General features: G+C 44.1%; 1 protein-coding gene across 1 annotated transcript; it reads right to left on the bottom strand.

Annotated features, from left to right (window-relative positions):
- Positions 1–388: 388 nt before the first annotated feature.
- On the bottom strand, positions 389–21,112 carry rpia (ribose 5-phosphate isomerase A (ribose 5-phosphate epimerase)). Its single transcript, XM_053620964.1, has 9 exons — positions 20,755–21,112; positions 18,422–18,482; positions 17,856–17,911; positions 17,698–17,757; positions 17,448–17,512; positions 16,350–16,418; positions 15,978–16,119; positions 2,299–2,398; positions 389–1,402 (listed from the first exon to the last, which is right to left on the bottom strand). Exons 1-9 carry the CDS (start codon positions 20,953–20,955, stop codon positions 1,305–1,307), a joined length of 852 nt encoding a protein of 283 aa, XP_053476939.1. The 5' UTR covers positions 20,956–21,112; the 3' UTR covers positions 389–1,304.
- Between the last annotated feature and the right edge of the window lie 214 nt (positions 21,113–21,326).

The following is a 21,326-nucleotide window of genomic DNA, read 5'->3' as shown; positions in this document are numbered from 1 at the left end:
AGTCAGTTCTTAGATCAACAGTCCTCTTTTAATATATTTGTCTCCAGTCAAGAGCATAACAGTTTAGGATTCTGGTCACAATTCAAAACCTAAACATCACAGTAATGTTGGTAACAAAATGTCCACAAAAAAAAAAAAAAAAAAGCTGGTGTGTAAAATCCTATGTAATCTCAAACTCATAATGCCCATTCCAGATGTTAAACATCTGTTTTAATATTACACACAGCAGAGTGTGTGTAAAGGTAAGGCCTGATAGGTTGAGCACACTAAAAAGTTTACAAATTAAATACAAACTCGTTTAACTGGCTTGTGGTTCATCCTGAAACATGAGTATCTACAAACTGTCTAAACCGCTCAAACTACACAAGTGTGAGAACAATTTATTTAAAACAAAAAAGTTTTAAGTCACAACAATCTACAGACGATGATTCGACCGTGAAAACTGCAAACTGAACAAAACTAAAGAAAACAGAAATTGTAAACACATGCATGTTGGTGTATTGATACTAGTATTACTATGTAGTAAATAGTATTTACCTGCAGCATAACTTTATATGAGCAGATGGCTATTATGCTTTGGTTAAATTTCAACAAAAGTAACACTGAAAATAGGCAACAACTTGGAGAAAAGGACTGAAAGGATGCAGGAGGCACAGAGATCAGTGTGTGAGAAACACAAAAGAGGCATTTTCCCAGGTCTTCAGTGAATAATGATGAGTTAGACTGGGCTTAATCTATCTAGTTGTTCAGGCTGCACTACGTCTTTAACGAAGCCCAGGATGATTCAACATTTACTCAAACTGTGACAACAACAGGATGAAAAAACAATGAAATACTGAGAAAACAATAAAGAATGTGTAGAACATCTAAACCAGGGGTGTTCGAACTTATCCGCAAAGCAAAGGGCCGGTGTGGGTGCAGGTTTTCATTCCAACCAAGCAGGAGCCACACCTGATTCCACCTGTTTAATCAGTTGAGCTTAGGTTTCAATCGACTCAGGTGTGGCTTCTGCTTGGTTGGAATGAAAACCTGCACCCACACCGGCCCTTTCTGGATAAGATTGGACACCCCTGATCTAAACCCTCATATAATTTCATATAACACATACACAAACCTACAAGATTATAAGGAATGTTCTAGTGGTGTACTGCATCGCCAGCAGGGGCTCTTGCTACTCCTAGTAGACTACACAAAGAGCTGGCTGTGTGTGTGTGTGTGTGTGTGTGTGTGCGTGTGTGTGTGCGCACACTGAACTGGCACTTGAGGTTTCAAGGACAGGAAAGGACAGAGCTTGCTGTTTCTCTTCAGATCACTGGAGCATCTCTGACCTTCACACTTCCATCTTCCATCCCAAAGTAAACTTTCTCAGCCATTCCCACAAACAGGCCAGTCTCCACAACACCTACAGAGAAACAGACAAGTCACTGGATCTGTCTGTGAAGAGGGGGCATAAACATTCAAATATAATGGTGCCTCCATCTGATGATGCCGGAAACAAAAGAAAGTCCAGCTGGTAGAAACGGGGCTAGGCTGTTAATAAATGGCCTGAAGTGGATTATAATTTTCTTTTGTGGAAACATGAACAATACTGAGATGTTGAAAGGTTGAGTTTATGTTGCTCCCTGAGAAGAACCATGTACGGAGCAGAGACTGGGGCTCATTTCTTTCTAACTCGCACTGTAGATTCACACAGCACACAATCGACTGAGGAGTCCACTGGGTTTGAGGACATCTTTAATGATCCTCCTGATGGTTGAGCCTCACACTGTCACAGAGTACAAACTCGGTCTGTTCTAAGTGCTTTGAACAAGTGCTCTTGATTCTAAAAATATTTACTTACAGAATAAGATAGCCCCTATAACTGGTGTTTGTTGGGCTTTTATTTTTCATTTAAATTGCCTTCAAGGTCACATTCCAGATCATGTCGTATGTAGTTGAGAAGCGTGTATGAAATACAATAATGAGTGTAATAAACATGAACGGGATGGACTAATTTCTCAATGGTAATTTTGCAAAATACCTTTGCAGGAGAAACAAAGCATATGCTGACTAAGCATAAACTAAACATAAATAGACTAAACATACGTACATACATACATACATACATACATGTCCATAGTGCAAACTACACAATGGGATACACTACAGTTGTTTTGTGTACATGGGTTCAACCCAAAGAGCTGACTTGAACAGCAGCTCGTGTTCAATAGCTTTTTATGCCTACGATGAGACTCCATGCTACATGGTTCATCTGTAATGGTGTCCTAATAGTAACGGCGAGTTACTGACTGAACTGACCTGGGATCATTTTGATGGCAGTGTTGACCTCTTTCCAGTTCTGAGCATGCTCAAACTTCCAGTCGAGGATGAAGTTACTGTTATCGGTCACCACAGGGCCCTGAAGCAATGACACAGTGCATAGAGTTAATGTCACCATAACATGCTTGGGAGAAGAAGGAAAAAAAGAAGAAGAAGAAGAAAAAAAAAAAATGTAGCTCTTACCTGCAAATAGAATTTATTAAACTACAAACTTCAGTTTTTGGTCAGAATACATGGCCATGATCTGATAAAGGGCAGCTGAAACATGCTTTTAGGTGAATTATGTCACACATCATGACGGAGCAGAGATAAGGCGGATGCAAGTGCAGGATAACAGTTGTTTATTTAAAGAGACAGGCAGGCAGACAAATCCTAAACGTGATCCAAAACGTAATCCATAAACATGCAAGAGGTCAGGCGATTGGCAAACAGGCATACACGGGGCAAGGCAGGAATCTAGGTCGTTAAACAAAACAAGACACGAACTAAGGCGAGGGACTGGGAGCGGATAATCCAGCGCGAACTCGCTTATGGCTATGGCTCGAACTAAACTAACGCTAAACACTTACTTACTATATACGACTTCTTAATCTTCCGCGTCGTGTGCTGGGAAGCGCGCGGTATATATGCGGACATGATTAGCGTGTAAACTGCTATCAGCTGGGAGCAATACAGACCCACGTGAATTCCCAGCCAATGACGGAACAGGGAGGAGACATGACAAACATAAACAAAACACACGTGTCCCAATGTCACTACGGTCGACAGCGGAAAAGCAGGTGCTCGCGCATTTGCGCTTAGAGCACACTGCTTCAAGGGGGAATCGTGACAGAACCCCCCCCCCAAGGGCACTCCTCCCAGAGTGCCATGAGTCATCCCACTTCATTGGCGGCCCCGGCCCCCTGGGCTGAATGTCCCAAGCAGAGACATGAAACTGCACGGTGTTCTTGGCGGCGTAGGGAAGCAGAGCGACGACCTCAGCCGGACAGGGAGGCTGAGCGACGACCTCAGCCGGACAGGGAGGTCGAGCGACGACCTCAGCCGGACAGGGAGGCTGAGCGACGACCTCAGCCGGGCATGAGGGCAGAGCGACGTCCTCGGCGGAGCAGGGAAACGGAGCGACGTCCTCGGCGGAGCAGGGAAACGGAGCAACGTCCTCGGCGGAGCAGGGAAACGGAGCAACGTCCTCGGCGGAGCAGGGAAATGGAGCACTGTACTTGCCGGAGCAAGGAAGCAGGGCGACGTCCTCGTCGGAGCATGAAAGCGGAGTGACGTCCCCAGCTGAACTGGGAGGCAGAGCGGAGTCCCCTGTAAGGCCAGGGAGAGGAGCGTGGGTCTCCGTGCGGCCAGGGAGAGGAGCGTGGGTCTCCGTGCGGCCAGGGAGAGGAGCGTGGGTCTCCTCGAAGCAGAAGGGGGGAACGCTATTTGCCATGGAGCAGGGGGGCTGAGCGACGACCTCAGCTGAACAGGCGGGCTGAGCGACGACCTCAGCTGAACAGGTGGGCTGAGCGACGTCCACAGCTGAACAGGGAGGCTGAGCGACGTCCACAGCTGAACAGGGAGACTGAGGCTCTGAGGTCACTAGGTGAACCTTGGGCATAGGCGGAGCTTGGCTGGCCGTGTCGGCAGACTGGGGCGTGAGCAGAGCTTGGCTGGGCGTGTCGGCAGACTGGGGCGTGAGCAGAGCTTGGCTGGGCGTGTCGGCAGACTGGGGCGTGAGCAGAGCTTGGCTGGGCGTGTCGGCAGACTGGGGCGTGAGCAGAACTTGGCTGGGCGTGTCGGCAGACTGGGGCGTGAGCAGAACTTGGCTGGGCGTGTCAGTGGGTTGAACTGGGGCGACCGGGTCAGTAGACTTGGGCGTGAGCAGCACTCGGTCCTTAGGCTGAGATATTAGCAGAGCTTGGGCGTCAGAGCCTGGAGGCTTGGCTTGGGCGTCAGAGCCTGGAGGCTTGGCTTGGACCTCAGGGACGTGAGACTTGACCTGGACCTTCCTGACTGGAGGCTGGACCTGGAGCTCAGGGACTGGAGGCTGGACCTGGAGCTCAGGGACTGGAGGCTGGACCTGGAGCTCAGGGACTGGAGGCTGGACCTGGAGCTCAGGGACTGGAGGCTGGACCTGGAGCTCAGGGACTGGAGGCTTGGCTTGGAGCTCAGGGACTGGAGGCTTGGCTTGGAGCTCAGGGACTGGAGGCTTGGCTTGGAGCTCAGGGACTGGAGGCTGGACCTGGAGCTCAGGGGCTGGAGGCTTGGCTCGGATCTCAGGGGCTGGAGGCTTGGCTCGGATCTCAGGGGCTGGAGGCTTGGCTCGGATCTCAGGGGCTGGAGGCTTGGCTCGGAGCTCAGGGGCTGGAGGCTTGGCTCGGAGCTCAGGGGCTGGAGGCTTGGCTCGGAGCTCAGGGGCTGGAGGCTTGGCTCGGAGCTCAGGGGCTGGAGGCTTGGCTCGGATCTCAGGGGCTGGAGGCTTGGCTCGGATCTCAGGGACGTGAGGCTTGACTCGGATCTCAGGGACGTGAGACTTGACTTGGACCTTTTGTTGGAGCTCGGCGGGTGAGCCCCACGAGGTGGGCTCAGGTTCGAGCTCTGAGGTCACCCTGTCGGTCCCGGGCTGGGTCTCTGCACGGGCTCTCCGGTGGAGTTTCTTATGCTCCCGCCAGCTGCTCTTGAAGAATTCCTGAGAGCAGAAGAAAGCTTCCTGGAGGCCCAGCTTCCTGCAAGTGGGACATTGAAGCTGAGTCTCTCTCCCGCAGCCCTCGGTCATACATCTCGGGGATTTCGCCCCCATGTTGGCCGGAAACTGAAGTGGATCGCCGGTTACTGCCCTGTCCATCTCCTCATAATAGAGGTTGAATGGGGGGTCCACCTGGGGCTGTCCATTGACTCTCCACCCCAGTAAATCAAGACCACGAAGTTGTCCAGGCTGTGAAAACTCCTCCATAAACAGCTCTGTAAACTGAGTGACATCATGGAAGGCTGGCGACCCAGCACTCACCAGCTGCTCCGCCCAGTCATGGGCCGGGCCGCAAAACCTGGACACCAGGAACCCGATCCACTCTCTCTTAGTAGGCTTGGGAACCGCCAAGCTGCAGAAATACTCCTGGCAGCTGAAGAGAAACTCCAGCGGGTAGCTCCCCAATCCCGCTGTCTCTGGCGGCAATTCAATGGCGTACCTTTGGGGAAATTGCACGGATGAAAAATGCGGCCAGTAATCCGAGCGTTCCCCGATGCGGTATTGTCCTACGATTTTCCTGGTTGCTGTGGCGTGCCCTCTCTCTAGTCCTCCTGCTGCATCCATGTTAGGGCGGAAGATTCTGTCACACATCGTGACGGAGCAGAGATAAGGCGGATGCAAGTGCAGGATAACAGTTGTTTATTTAAAGAGACAGGCAGGCAGACAAATCCTAAACGTGATCCAAAACGTAATCCATAAACATGCAAGAGGTCAGGCGATTGGCAAACAGGCATACACGGGGCAAGGCAGGAATCTAGGTCGTTAAACAAAACAAGACACGAACTAAGGCGAGGGACTGGGAGCGGATAATCCAGCGCGAACTCGCTTATGGCTATGGCTATGGCACGAACTAAACTAACGCTAAACACTTACTTACTACATACGACTTCTTAATCTTCCGCGTCGTGTGCTGGGAAGCGCGCGGTATATATGCGGACATGATTAGCGTGTAAACTGCTATCAGCTGGGAGCAATACAGACCCACGTGAATTCCCAACCAATGACGGAACAGGGAGGAGACATGACAAACATAAACAAACCACACGTGTCCCAATGTCACTACGGTCGACAGCGGAAAAGCAGGTGCTCGCGCATTTGCGCTTAGAGCACACTGCTTCAAGGGGGAATCGTGACAAATTAATTTTATTATATATATATATATATATATATATATATATATATATATATATATATATATATATATATATATTTTTTTTTTTTTTTTCTTAACCTGAGAGAGAGGTGCACCTGTTCTTCTTCTATCACACATAGTGGCCCCAAAAAAGTATTTGGACACTTAAGCCACACTTACAAATTCATTTCACTGCATTGCAATGTCAAACGAAGTGGCATTTATTTTAAAGAAAAATACCACAAGTACATTTTTCTAAGGAAAATATTCTTCTGGGGCAGTGGTGGCTTGGCAGTTAATTCTCTGGGTTACTGATCTGAAGGTCGGGGGTTCAAGCCCCAGCGCCGCCAAGCTGCCACTGTTGGGTCCTTGAGCAAGGCCCTTAACCCTCTCTGTTCCAGGTGTGCTGTATCATGGCTGACCCTAACATGCTGGGGTATGCGAAGAAAAGAATTTCACTGTGCATATGCATATGTGATTAATAAAGACTCATTATCATTCCATTATGTTTAAAAATATAAAAAATAATAGATCTACTGGTCAAAATGAGACAAAAAATGTTATGGTAATGTTCACATAAACCGTCAGAATGGGGGAAAATGTGATTTGACCATGGCATTATTGTTAATGCCAGATGGGCTGTATTTCTATAACTGCTGATCTCCTCAGATTTTCACACACAAAGTTTGCAGAATGGTGCAATAAAGAAAAAACATTCAGTGAGTGGCAGTTCTGTGGATGGAAACAGCTTGTTGATGAGAGTTCAACAGAGAATGGCCAGACTGGTTTGAGCTGACAGAAAGGCTACAGTAACTCAGATAACCACTCTGTACAATAGTGGTGAGCAGAAAAGCTTTTTAGAATGCATGACATGTTGAACACTGAGGAGGATGGGCTTCAACAGCAGAAGACCATGGCAGGTTCTACTTCTGTCAGCTAAGAACAGAAAGCTGCGGCTGCAGTGGACACTGGCTCACCAAAACTGGACAGTTGAAGACTGGAAAAAAACATAGCCTGATCTGATGAATCTCGATTTCTGCTGTGGCACACATATTGTTGGGTCAGAATTTGGCACCAACAGCATGACTCTATGGACCCAACCTGCCTTGTGTCAACAGTCCAGGCGGAGGTGGAGGTGGTGTAATGGTGTGGAGAACGTTTTCTTGGCACACTTTGGGGCTCATTAATACCCATCAATCATCACTTAAATGCCACAGCCTATTTGAGTATTGTTGCTGACCATGTGCTTCTTGGCCACAATTCACCTATCTTCTAATGGCTACTCCCAGCATGATCATGCACCATGTCACAAAGCAAAAGTTGTTTTACGAACATGACAATGAGTTCAGTGTTCTTCAGTGGCCTGCCCAGTCACCAGATCTTTAGGATGTGGTAGAACGGGAGATTCGCAGCATGAAAGTGCACCAGAAAAATCTGTAGGAATTACAGGATGCAATCATGCCAACATCTCAAAGGAATATTTCCAATATCTTGTGGAATCCATGCCATGAGGAATTGAGGCTGTTTTAGGAGCAAACTCTACCCAGTATTAGTATAGTGTTCCTAATACATACGCTTACAGAGCACTTTATGTATGTATGTATACCCCTGGTATACAACCCCTGGCAAAATTATGGAATCACCACACTTTGTAGCCAATAAACAAAGCACATATATAACACAAAACATTTTTTGTTTAATAGCTGAACATTCTGGCTTCGTGAAACAGGCCTCAAACAAGTTAAATGAAATCAGTTGAATTAATGCAATTTTTTACAGATCAAGTAGAGGAAAAAATTATGGAATCACCTTGTAATTTGCATTTCTAAAACAAATACCAGCACAAGTCTAAAAATGCTATTAGTCTGCAGTTAAAAGAGAGTGCTTACAGACCTTTTTGAAAGGAAACATGGTCCCAACAAGAGAGCTGTCAGTTGAAACAATGGAAAGGATTATAAAACTCATTCAAGAAGGAAATCCAACATGGAGTGTGGCAAAAGATTAAGTCTAAAATTTGGTGCAGGTATAAACAAAATGGGAAGGTTATGAAAGTAAAACATACGGGTAGACCAAGGAAGATGGCAAGCGTCAGGATAGAAAACTCAAAGCAATATGCCTTGAAAATAGAATACACAACAAAACAAATGGAAAACAAACGGGCGGAAACACAAGTCAATGTTTGTGACAGAACTGTAAGAAATTGGCTCGGATCTCAGGGGCTGGAGGCTTGGCTCGGATCTCAGGGGCTGGAGGCTTGGCTCGGAGCTCAGGGGCTGGAGGCTTGGCTCGGAGCTCAGGGGCTGGAGGCTTGGCTCGGAGCTCAGGGGCTGGAGGCTTGGCTCGGAGCTCAGGGGCTGGAGGCTTGGCTCGGAGCTCAGGGGCTGGAGGCTTGGCTCGGATCTCAGGGACGTGAGGCTTGACTCGGATCTCAGGGACGTGAGACTTGACTTGGACCTTTTGTTGGAGCTCGGCGGGTGAGCCCCACGAGGTGGGCTCAGGTTCGAGCTCTGAGGTCACCCTGTCGGTCCCGGGCTGGGTCTCTGCACGGGCTCTCCGGTGGAGTTTCTTATGCTCCCGCCAGCTGCTCTTGAAGAATTCCTGAGAGCAGAAGAAAGCTTCCTGGAGGCCCAGCTTCCTGCAAGTGGGACATTGAAGCTGAGTCTCTCTCCCGCAGCCCTCGGTCATACATCTCGGGGATTTCGCCCCCATGTTGGCCGGAAACTGAAGTGGATCGCCGGTTACTGCCCTGTCCATCTCCTCATAATAGAGGTTGAATGGGGGGTCCACCTGGGGCTGTCCATTGACTCTCCACCCCAGTAAATCAAGACCACGAAGTTGTCCAGGCTGTGAAAACTCCTCCATAAACAGCTCTGTAAACTGAGTGACATCATGGAAGGCTGGCGACCCAGCACTCACCAGCTGCTCCGCCCAGTCATGGGCCGGGCCGCAAAACCTGGACACCAGGAACCCGATCCACTCTCTCTTAGTAGGCTTGGGAACCGCCAAGCTGCAGAAATACTCCTGGCAGCTGAAGAGAAACTCCAGCGGGTAGCTCCCCAATCCCGCTGTCTCTGGCGGCAATTCAATGGCGTACCTTTGGGGAAATTGCACGGATGAAAAATGCGGCCAGTAATCCGAGCGTTCCCCGATGCGGTATTGTCCTACGATTTTCCTGGTTGCTGTGGCGTGCCCTCTCTCTAGTCCTCCTGCTGCATCCATGTTAGGGCGGAAGATTCTGTCACACATCGTGACGGAGCAGAGATAAGGCGGATGCAAGTGCAGGATAACAGTTGTTTATTTAAAGAGACAGGCAGGCAGACAAATCCTAAACGTGATCCAAAACGTAATCCATAAACATGCAAGAGGTCAGGCGATTGGCAAACAGGCATACACGGGGCAAGGCAGGAATCTAGGTCGTTAAACAAAACAAGACACGAACTAAGGCGAGGGACTGGGAGCGGATAATCCAGCGCGAACTCGCTTATGGCTATGGCTATGGCACGAACTAAACTAACGCTAAACACTTACTTACTACATACGACTTCTTAATCTTCCGCGTCGTGTGCTGGGAAGCGCGCGGTATATATGCGGACATGATTAGCGTGTAAACTGCTATCAGCTGGGAGCAATACAGACCCACGTGAATTCCCAACCAATGACGGAACAGGGAGGAGACATGACAAACATAAACAAACCACACGTGTCCCAATGTCACTACGGTCGACAGCGGAAAAGCAGGTGCTCGCGCATTTGCGCTTAGAGCACACTGCTTCAAGGGGGAATCGTGACAAATTAATTTTATTATATATATATATATATATATATATATATATATATATATATATATATATATATATATATATTTTTTTTTTTTTTTTTTTTTTTTTTTTTCTTAACCTGAGAGAGAGGTGCACCTGTTCTTCTTCTATCACACATAGTGGCCCCAAAAAAGTATTTGGACACTTAAGCCACACTTACAAATTCATTTCACTGCATTGCAATGTCAAACGAAGTGGCATTTATTTTAAAGAAAAATACCACAAGTACATTTTTCTAAGGAAAATATTCTTCTGGGGCAGTGGTGGCTTGGCAGTTAATTCTCTGGGTTACTGATCTGAAGGTCGGGGGTTCAAGCCCCAGCGCCGCCAAGCTGCCACTGTTGGGTCCTTGAGCAAGGCCCTTAACCCTCTCTGTTCCAGGTGTGCTGTATCATGGCTGACCCTAACATGCTGGGGTATGCGAAGAAAAGAATTTCACTGTGCATATGCATATGTGATTAATAAAGACTCATTATCATTCCATTATGTTTAAAAATATAAAAAATAATAGATCTACTGGTCAAAATGAGACAAAAAATGTTATGGTAATGTTCACATAAACCGTCAGAATGGGGGAAAATGTGATTTGACCATGGCATTATTGTTAATGCCAGATGGGCTGTATTTCTATAACTGCTGATCTCCTCAGATTTTCACACACAAAGTTTGCAGAATGGTGCAATAAAGAAAAAACATTCAGTGAGTGGCAGTTCTGTGGATGGAAACAGCTTGTTGATGAGAGTTCAACAGAGAATGGCCAGACTGGTTTGAGCTGACAGAAAGGCTACAGTAACTCAGATAACCACTCTGTACAATAGTGGTGAGCAGAAAAGCTTTTTAGAATGCATGACATGTTGAACACTGAGGAGGATGGGCTTCAACAGCAGAAGACCATGGCAGGTTCTACTTCTGTCAGCTAAGAACAGAAAGCTGCGGCTGCAGTGGACACTGGCTCACCAAAACTGGACAGTTGAAGACTGGAAAAAAACATAGCCTGATCTGATGAATCTCGATTTCTGCTGTGGCACACATATTGTTGGGTCAGAATTTGGCACCAACAGCATGACTCTATGGACCCAACCTGCCTTGTGTCAACAGTCCAGGCGGAGGTGGAGGTGGTGTAATGGTGTGGAGAACGTTTTCTTGGCACACTTTGGGGCTCATTAATACCCATCAATCATCACTTAAATGCCACAGCCTATTTGAGTATTGTTGCTGACCATGTGCTTCTTGGCCACAATTCACCTATCTTCTAATGGCTACTCCCAGCATGATCATGCACCATGTCACAAAGCAAAAGTTGTTTTACGAACATGACAATGAGTTCAGTGTTCTTCAGTGGCCTGCCCAGTCACCAGATCTTTAGGATGTGGTAGAACGGGAGATTCGCAGCATGAAAGTGCACCAGAAAAATCTGTAGGAATTACAGGATGCAATCATGCCAACATCTCAAAGGAATATTTCCAATATCTTGTGGAATCCATGCCATGAGGAATTGAGGCTGTTTTAGGAGCAAACTCTACCCAGTATTAGTATAGTGTTCCTAATACATACGCTTACAGAGCACTTTATGTATGTATGTATACCCCTGGTATACAACCCCTGGCAAAATTATGGAATCACCACACTTTGTAGCCAATAAACAAAGCACATATATAACACAAAACATTTTTTGTTTAATAGCTGAACATTCTGGCTTCGTGAAACAGGCCTCAAACAAGTTAAATGAAATCAGTTGAATTAATGCAATTTTTTACAGATCAAGTAGAGGAAAAAATTATGGAATCACCTTGTAATTTGCATTTCTAAAACAAATACCAGCACAAGTCTAAAAATGCTATTAGTCTGCAGTTAAAAGAGAGTGCTTACAGACCTTTTTGAAAGGAAACATGGTCCCAACAAGAGAGCTGTCAGTTGAAACAATGGAAAGGATTATAAAACTCATTCAAGAAGGAAATCCAACATGGAGTGTGGCAAAAGATTAAGTCTAAAATTTGGTGCAGGTATAAACAAAATGGGAAGGTTATGAAAGTAAAACATACGGGTAGACCAAGGAAGATGGCAAGCGTCAGGATAGAAAACTCAAAGCAATATGCCTTGAAAATAGAATACACAACAAAACAAATGGAAAACAAACGGGCGGAAACACAAGTCAATGTTTGTGACAGAACTGTAAGAAATCGGCTGAATGAAATGGGATTTACGTATAGAAAAGCTGAACGAAAACCAGTCCTAACACCTAAACAGAAGAAAAAAAGCTTACAGTGGGGTTAAAGCTTAAAGAGAAGCAAATAATGAAGTGTGGATGATTGGATGAAAGTGATATTCAGTGATGAATCACGATAAACATGGGTGTTTTGCTAATTTGGGTAGGCATAAGTTTTTTTTCCAGATCCTGTCCAGTTGCCGAGGGCAAAAATGAGATGTTCCTGTGTTGACATAAGTGGAGCAGCACAACAGGAGGTGAGACACAATCTGAGTGGTGCTACTTCACCCAAACACTAACCAATGAACACAATTCAGTTTTAGTTACTACATGGCGATTCAGCCATGTGATGCTTCATTCTGCAAAAAATCAGTTAAAACAATAGTAATTAAATATGACACTGGCCAAATTCAACGACATCACAGAGACAAGGAATATGCATTTGACTAGACAGAAAAAAGAAGAAATAATTTGTTGTAAACTTTATCAACCTGCTGGCCACAAAAATGTGTGAAGTCAGTCACTGCACTATGTTTTAAAATAGAATGAGAGACCTGAATATCACTGTGTACTGATAATATATTTATTCAAACCCAATTCTGCTTTCTGCCTATGCCAAAAAAACCCCACTGAAGATGAGAAATAAATTGACCAATTTTTGTGACTGTTTTTTGAGCCTTTCATGGCTACATTTCAATGCCTCTGGAAAATAGACATATATTGCTACACACTCTGAAGGAGGAAAAGATAAGCATTTGTAAACAGAGCTGGGTCAAGGACTTCAGGTTAAAGATAAGTGTCTGATTGAAGGTCATTCTGCTGAGGGCTTTATTTCCCCCCCAGAATTCTGAACAAGTCTCGATTTCGATTACAACTTCGACTTTTTTGTTGTTATTAATGCAATTGAAAAAACAATTTATTTCAAACAAAGTCTTTTTTTTATAAGAATGGAAAATGTAGATTTATAGTGGTGGTTGAAAGTTTGTGAAACCTTTAGAATTTTCTATATTTCTGCATAAATATGACATAAAACATCATCAAGTCCTAAAAGTAGGTAAAAAGAGCTCAATTAATCAAATGAGACAAAAAATATTATACTTGGTCATTTATTTATTGAGGAAAATGGTCCAATATTACATATCTGTGAGTGGCAAAAGTATGTGAACCTTTGCTTTCAGTATCTGGTGTGAGCCCTTTGTGTAGCAATAACTGTAACTAAAAATTTGCGGTAACTGTTGATCAGTCCTGCATATTGGCTTGGACGATTTTTAGCCTGTTCCTCAGTACAGAACAGCTTCAACTCTGGGATGTTGGTGGGTTTCCTCACATGAACTGCTTGCTTCAGGTCCTTCCACAACATTTCTATTGGATTAAGGTCAGGACGTTGACTTCACCATTCCAAAACAGAAACTTTATTCTTCTTTAACCGTTCTTTGGTAGAACGACTTGTGATTAGGGTTGCGGTATTACTGCATAACCCACTTTCTCTTGAAATTCAGATCACGTACAGATGTTCTGAGATTTTCCTTCAGAATTCAAACGTTAGTCAATGTGAGAGAGGCCTTTATTTGCTTAGAAGTTACCCTGGGTTCCTTTGTGACCTTGCGGATTATTACACGTCTTGCTCTTTGAGTGATCTTTGCTGGTTCATCACTTCTGGGGAAGGAAACAATGGTCTTGAATTTCCTCCATTTGTACACAATGTGTCTGACTGTGGATTGGAGTCCAAACTCTTTACAGATGGTTTTGCAACCTTTTCCAGTCTGATGAGCATCAACAACTCTTTCTGAGGTTCTCAGACATCTCCTTTGTTTGTGGCATGATACACTTCCACAAACATGTGTTGTGAAGATCAGACTCTGATAGAGCCCTGTTCTTTAAATAAAACAAGGTGCTCACTCACACCTGATCATCATCCCATTGATTGAAATCACCTGACTCTAATTGCACCTTCAAATTATCTGCTAATCCTAGAAGTTCACATACTTTTGCTACTCACAGATATGAAATATTGGAGTTTAATTTAATACTTTTGTCTCAATTGTTTAAGTGGGTTCTCTTTGTCTGCTTTTAGGACTTGTGTGAAAATTTCAATGTTTTAGGCCACATTTATGCAGATATACAGAAAATCCTAAAGGGTTCACAAATTTTCAAGCACCGCTGTATAGCAACTAGTGGAAACAATGGTTCTTTTAAACCAAGGATATTATATATCTTCTATAGATGGTGCCCTTACCCTTCTTTCTCGACAGAGTAAATGTCTTTTGCAATATGAAATGCCACCGCATCAATAATTTCTTTCTCCCATTGCTTTTTTGTCACATGGAACTGCACTAGAAAATGTTTCAGCTAATGCTGCGTTCGAAGGTCACGACTTGCAATTCACAATCTCCAACCAAAAAGTAAAAGCCATAGAGGAAAGAAAAAAACAACACCACGCCCTAGGCTCCAAATTCCCGTTCCTATTTACAGAGCGACATCAAATCTACATGGCTGCTCACAGCATCAGCAGTAAACAAACTAGCACTAGTTACCTTTAAATGAGTTATGCTGTATAAACAAGCATTTGCTTTAGGATCAATCAACATACAGACATACTCGCTTGTTAAATCTAAAACACTGTCTATGCAGTTCACAGTTTGTGGAGGAAAACAAACATCACTCATCATGATGCATCCTCCACTTTGTCTGTCGATTGTGCCAAAGTCAAAAATTTGGTAAGTACTTTCCTCAGCGAAGTACTTCCTGTTTACATCCATGTGCACACAGTGTACAAACACAAAACAGCAAAACACAGCAACAAATATGTGCCATGTCTGAATGTATTCCCTATTCTCCCCATTTTGTAGTGTTGTCCACATTCTCAGCTGACAAATGCGATTTCCTGGATAGATCATTATATTACTACCCACAATGCATAGTGTGCGAGAAAATGATTTCAGAAACAGCGATGGCCTCAGGTACAGGACGTACAGCTCACTTAAGGAAAAGACTGAAGATACTGTGCTTTCGATTTTAAGGCTGCAATTTCAAACCCTGAACTGCTCGCTTTGACTGTAATCTGCCTCACGTGTAAAACGACTAGATATAAACGTCTGTGCAGCCATGAATCTGTATTGAGTGCACTTTGTTCTTTTTTTAACATATGCACTCTTGCACTTATCATTTATCTTACGTCAAAGTTTATACTACTCGCATATATCAGCAAAAAGGCAGCCACTCACAACGTGCATGCGTTCGACAATTGTGCGTGGCTGAAAGAATTAACATGATGTGTGACCATTGTGCTGCGTTAATGTAAATACTCTGTGACCATGTTTCAAATTGCGTACAATTCTAGACCTTTTTTGAGTATTAACTTCCCTGTTCTGCTTCTCTCATGTAGCTTTCAAATCTACCAAAAAAAAAGTTTTGCGCACCAATATTCTGAATCTTGTGGCTTGTGAAATACTTAGAAATGTGAGGTCATAGTTTTCAATTTGAAGCATAGTTAATGACAACAGTGGAAGAAAAAAAAAAACAGTGCCTGCCTGCATGTTTAACATCTCCGTGTCCCAGAACGGAGGCAGGAAATCTCTAAATACAAACACTCTAAGGTTTTCGGGTCTGGCGTGTCATCTGGTGGATATGTTTTTTTTTTTTTTTTTTAAAAACGCTACGTCAGGTATGAAGGGGAGTACGTGAACACGCATCACACGCCAAGTAAAAACCAGGCTTTAATCAGCACTTATCTGTGAATGTCACAGTAGTATTTTCTCCATCACAAAGGCTCACCGCTTTACTGATAGCCATCCTCAGCACAGCTTCCCCACCAAAGCGCCGAGTGATGGCCCTGGACACGGGCACGTACGCCATAGGGACCACTTCAACCGGCACGCCTTTCTTCCACTGTTGTCCCAGCGCCTTCGAGTCCTTCCTGTCCACGCAGGAAATGAACCATCACAAACTGCTCAGTACCACTTTGAAAGTTTAAAACTGAATAAGCAATCCTTAATCCTCACAAAGCTTTATTTTCCTTCTAACATGAATCTACACTGACAGTGTGACTGATTAAATGTATTGATTAGTTTTTGAAATACCGTAGCTGACAATTTACATTGAATTCCTGAGAGAGAGAGACGTTTTTTTTTTTTGTTTTTTTTTTACCTGTAGTCAGCAATGACGATGAAGTGTTTGGCACAGCCAGCTACAATTTTCTCCTGAGTCAAGCATCCTCTGACGTTTGGGAAAGAAAGGGAGGAGGGGAGAAGAGAAAGTTATTGTGGTGTCAGAAAGCTTTTAGGATGCTTACACACTGTTCAAATGGATGTATAAAAAGGAAATTCCAGTACATTTTCTTCAAGCAATAGAATTCTGTTCTCAAGAACTACATAAGAGATGCCTCATTGTCTAGGCAGGCTAGGCATCTCCAGGCATCATGAATTATTTCATTACTTAATCAGGTAATGTGGGTGTCAGGTGCAAGACAGCTGGGTGTGTGTGTAGATAGAGAACTGCTCATGGATATTTAATATAGTTTGTGTGCCAAACATCGGCAAAAATCCACACCGACAGTTTTTCCCAGCTGTGTCCCTCGCTGGAGCGGCTGAGAAGTGGTCCGCTGTCATTATATGGTACGCGAGTGCCCACTAGAGGCGAAATAAAAACTGTAGCTGACAAATTTTGTGGTGTTATTTGTAGTGTTTTTGATTCATTTTGGATGTCTCTACTTTTATTTGTTATTTGAAGTGTTACTTGTTGGTTCCGCTTGGATGAATATGCTTTATTTACTTTAATATTTACTTCGTTTTAAAACGTACAGTACATTACCGTCAGTGCGGTTTATTTTTATAATAAAAGTTCAGCAATATTTTACTTTTGAGTGTTATGTTTTCATTCCATATCAATTTTAAAAACTAGCAGTTGATCAATCAGATATCGGCAGGTACTGTCCAACTTATTATTGGTAAAAATCCACTATCGGTTGACCTCTAGCCAAAATGTTGGGAGTTGGGGGTTTTTTAGCTTCTTAAAATCAGTGACTATATTAATATATTTTATATATACATACATACAAAATGTCTATCTTTAATGTAAGCACTTCTTCACATGCTTCACAAGCTATTTCAGCACCATCTGCAAACCCTGTTGACACTAGTTCTGAAATGTATATCTTTATTGACAGATTCAACCTGAATGTTTGCAACCATCAAAATAACCTTAACAGGAATATCTGTGGCCAAAATCTGATCTCACGCTCCTTACCCGCCTCCTTTAATAAGAGTGAGTGAATCATCCACCTCATCAGCTCCGTCGATTGCTACATCCAGCTACGAAACACATACAAAAACGCTTTCTTAGTTTCATTTGAACGTTTCAAATGTGCTGTATATTTACTCTTCTTTGTAACAGCGTTATAATGCATTTTTCCCTACAGAGGCATAACTTATCTGCAGTACATGAGACATATCTGTGTATACTAAATGCTGTCATGCCTGGGTTGTGATTAACTCACGTCTGGGTGTCTGTCTAAATCTGACAGAGACAGGCCATGCTGCAGAATCAGCTGACGAGCCTGAGGCAAAGAGGAGACAGCAGATTAACCTTCATCATTACCATGAGGTGTTATACTAGTGATACTACTATTACATCTGCTTCTGAGTATGCACTGACCTGGAACGACGTAGGAATGCACACAATTTTCAACTTCTCCTGCCTTACTCGCTCAGCTACAAAAAAAAAAAAAAAAAAGTATTAAAAATTAAGACAATTAAGTGAGAACATATAATTGATGCCTTAGGTATAATGCTGAGTTCTTGGTGCTTTGTAAGTGGTAATTAGCAAGTTGTAATAAAGTCATACAGCAATAACAAGCTAGCCGGCAGACGATAGCGAGAAACTGAGAAACAAGCGAGCTGGCTTACGTTAGTGATGACTCAAATGTTGGTGATTACCTTCTCAAAACAGTGATTAGTATGGTTGGTTGTATACATTTAACCTAGTACCGTGTCTGTATATTAACTGATCTAAAGCCAATACTGCTATAAACTAACTTTAAAGTGGAGAGGCCGGGACTTTACTGTGTTCGCATTGTGTACGGCTATGTCGATTTAACGCCACTCTGTAAATGGAATAGGACGTGGTAGTTGAGGAGGTAGTTGAGGTGGGTTTTGTCGGTTGGAATTACAAGTTACAACTTCGCCTCAAACACAGCATTATCCGCATGCGCCAGGTCTTACCCAGTCTGTCCACAGCATAGACTATGGTGGAGCCGCTCCCCACTCCCACCACCTGGTTGTTCTGGTACACAAAGAAGCAGAGACGTGTTATTGGAATGTATGTAATCGTTGGTCTTTAACATTCTTCATTTATCAGGGAAACTCAGGGTTGTTATTAGTTTAACAGTCACATTATGCGCACTCATGCCTGTGTTACATTCTGGCTCTCGCTTTTACTTCTGCATTCATAGCTGGTCGTGCCAGAGTCTCCTCTTGCACTCTTTCACAATGTAGCGCTGTAGGATAAGAGCATACCTAATAAGCTGTTTTCTCTCTCTATTGAGCTGTATGCGAATCCGACGTGATGTCGGTGCCTGATCCTGATCGACAACACTACTTCTACTTGCCGCTTCTGCACTTGTGACTTGCTTTCTGTTGCTGTGGATGATCCCACCCTAAACATTGCTGGGTCACCATTTCTTCAGAAGATACAGATAGAGGGCACTATAGACTGACATAAAAGACTAAGAGCTGCTGCTGCTGTAATCATAAAGACTATGATGATCATACTTACATTTTTCAATACAATTAGTACCTTATAGTACAGTGGTAGAAGTGTAATTATTTATAAATCTCCCTATCTGGTGACACCCAGAAGAAGAGGAGTTCCCTTCTGGTTCCTCCCATGTTTTCTTCCTCATGTTGTCTCAGGGAGTTTTTCCTTCCCACTGTCTTTTCTGGTTTTCTCATTAGGGCTCTACAGCAGGATTTCTGTAAAGCTGAGTTTTAAATGATGTCTATTATTAAAAGTGCTACACAAATAAAATGAGTTGAATGAATTGAATTCTCATCCATCCATCTTCAACACCGCTTGTCCTTCAGGGTTGCAGAGAACCTGGAGCCTATGGCAGGGAGCAGGGAAGAATTGGCACAGGGTGCCAATCCATCGCAGGGCACAATCACATACACATTCACACACCCACTCATACACTACGGACACTTTGGAGATGCCAATCAGCCTACCATGCATGTTTCCAGACTGTGGGAGGAAACCGGAGTACCTGGAGGAAACCCCCACAGCTCAGGGGAGAACATGCAAACTCCACACACACAGGGTAGCGGCAGGACTCGAACCCCCAACCCTGGAGGTGTGAGGCGAACATGCTAACCTGAATTCTCATCAACTTTTTAAATAAAAGGTGACCGATCCCACTTTTTCCAATAGAGTTTGTGCATCTGATTATCTTTGTAGCAACGAGAATTGACTCTCTGCTAGCTTCTATTGCTATGTTTTGCAAAACATTAAATGCAGTATTGTTTATTCTTCAAATTTAGGACTGTGCAATTTCAGCATTACACACCTTCACAGCATAAACTAACTAAGCAGTTTACCAGATTGGAAACAAACAAATCCTGACCCAGCATTTCAGACCAAATAGTGCCTTTTAAATAAATAAATAAATAATGTGAAAATATATGTTTTTGTCAATCGTGCCAATTAATACTTATTTAATGAACTACTGATTTAGATATAAATAGTATTAGGCCCACATGCACCCCCTTCCTTCTTTCTGCTGTCTGGATCATGAGTGCTCAGATACCTTTCCCAATCGAGTTTCAAAACCCCGCCTCCTGTACCGGATTGGTTGGTAGCTCAGAGTTAGCGGCCCGCCACTGCCCACGTTATCCAATGCGATTCGCAGGGGAGCGGAGCTGTCGGAATACATCTGGGAAAAGAACTACTAAACCTGCACGTTTTTAGACTGACGCGAGGCGTACATTATCTTGGCCCTGGCCTTGTTCTACAACAGCTGCTATCAGTACAGTTACATTTCATGACTAAGAAGTATGAATGCATAACTTTATTGTGTAAACAACGTAAAGGGTTCTGAAGGACCAGGATGTAGCATTAGTCAGAGTTAAACTGGGAGGTTCAGCACAGCAACAGCTCAGTGTGATAAAGCAGGGGGGGAAACTGAACTCCAGTTTAACGTTAAGTCCACTTTAGTAGTGTTTGTTACATCCTGGTCCTTTTTACAGACTTTAACTCGTGCTGGACTTCGACCTGCAGGACCCTGAACTAGGAGAGAGATAACTACAGAACAGGAAAGTCAGGCTGCATCTGCTAATGCGGATGTTTACGACGAGTAGCTTCCTACAACACCAAACACTAACTGGAATTAAACTAGATAAACACTGCAGCAATGTTGTTGAACCTAGTGCGTCCTCAGAAAGCTAAGCTATGGACACTCTCTCTCTACCTTCCTTCCTCTTCCTGTCTCTCTCTCTCCCTTCCTCTCTCTCTCTCTCTCCCTCCCTTCCTCCCCCCCTCTTTCTCGCTCTCGCGCTCTCACCTGTATGTGGTTGTCCACAGCAGCGTAGGCGGCCAGTTTCTTCGCCTCTTCAGCCATCACGGCGTGACTGTAACAGCGGCTCTCCGACACGCGCTGAATCGCGCAGAGACGCGAGGAAGAGGAGGACCGACACTGAAGTGCAGACACGGAAAAGAGGAGTGTAGATTTCACGCTGAACTCAGCCCACTTCCGCCACTTCATCACCCTTCAGCAGGCCACACTTACTATGGCCGAATAACCGTGTATATTAGACTACAGTTCAGCTTAACAGCGAAGTTAACAGCACTCCTGTACGAACAGACACCATAACAAACGTCTCTAAGTTGAATTGGCAACTAAAAACAACACGCAGGCGCTGGTTTACTGTTCGTTGATTGACGCACTGTGCAGCCAATCGGATGAAGCGGAACGCCGCAGTGGGCGGGACTAATAACTGAAATATATATATATTTGACCACTAGAGGGCCGCCTAGTTGTGTTTGCTGGTGGTGATCCAATGCAAAAGAAATTGGAAAATTGGTAATGTAAAAAATTTGTGTATATATGTATGTTTGTATGTGTATATATATATA

This window comes from Ictalurus furcatus, chromosome 3, assembly GCF_023375685.1.
Source record: "Ictalurus furcatus strain D&B chromosome 3, Billie_1.0, whole genome shotgun sequence".
Lineage (NCBI taxonomy): Eukaryota > Metazoa > Chordata > Actinopteri > Siluriformes > Ictaluridae > Ictalurus > Ictalurus furcatus.
Note: the sequence above shows the minus strand (reverse complement) of the source record. Positions and strands in the feature narration are given on the sequence as shown.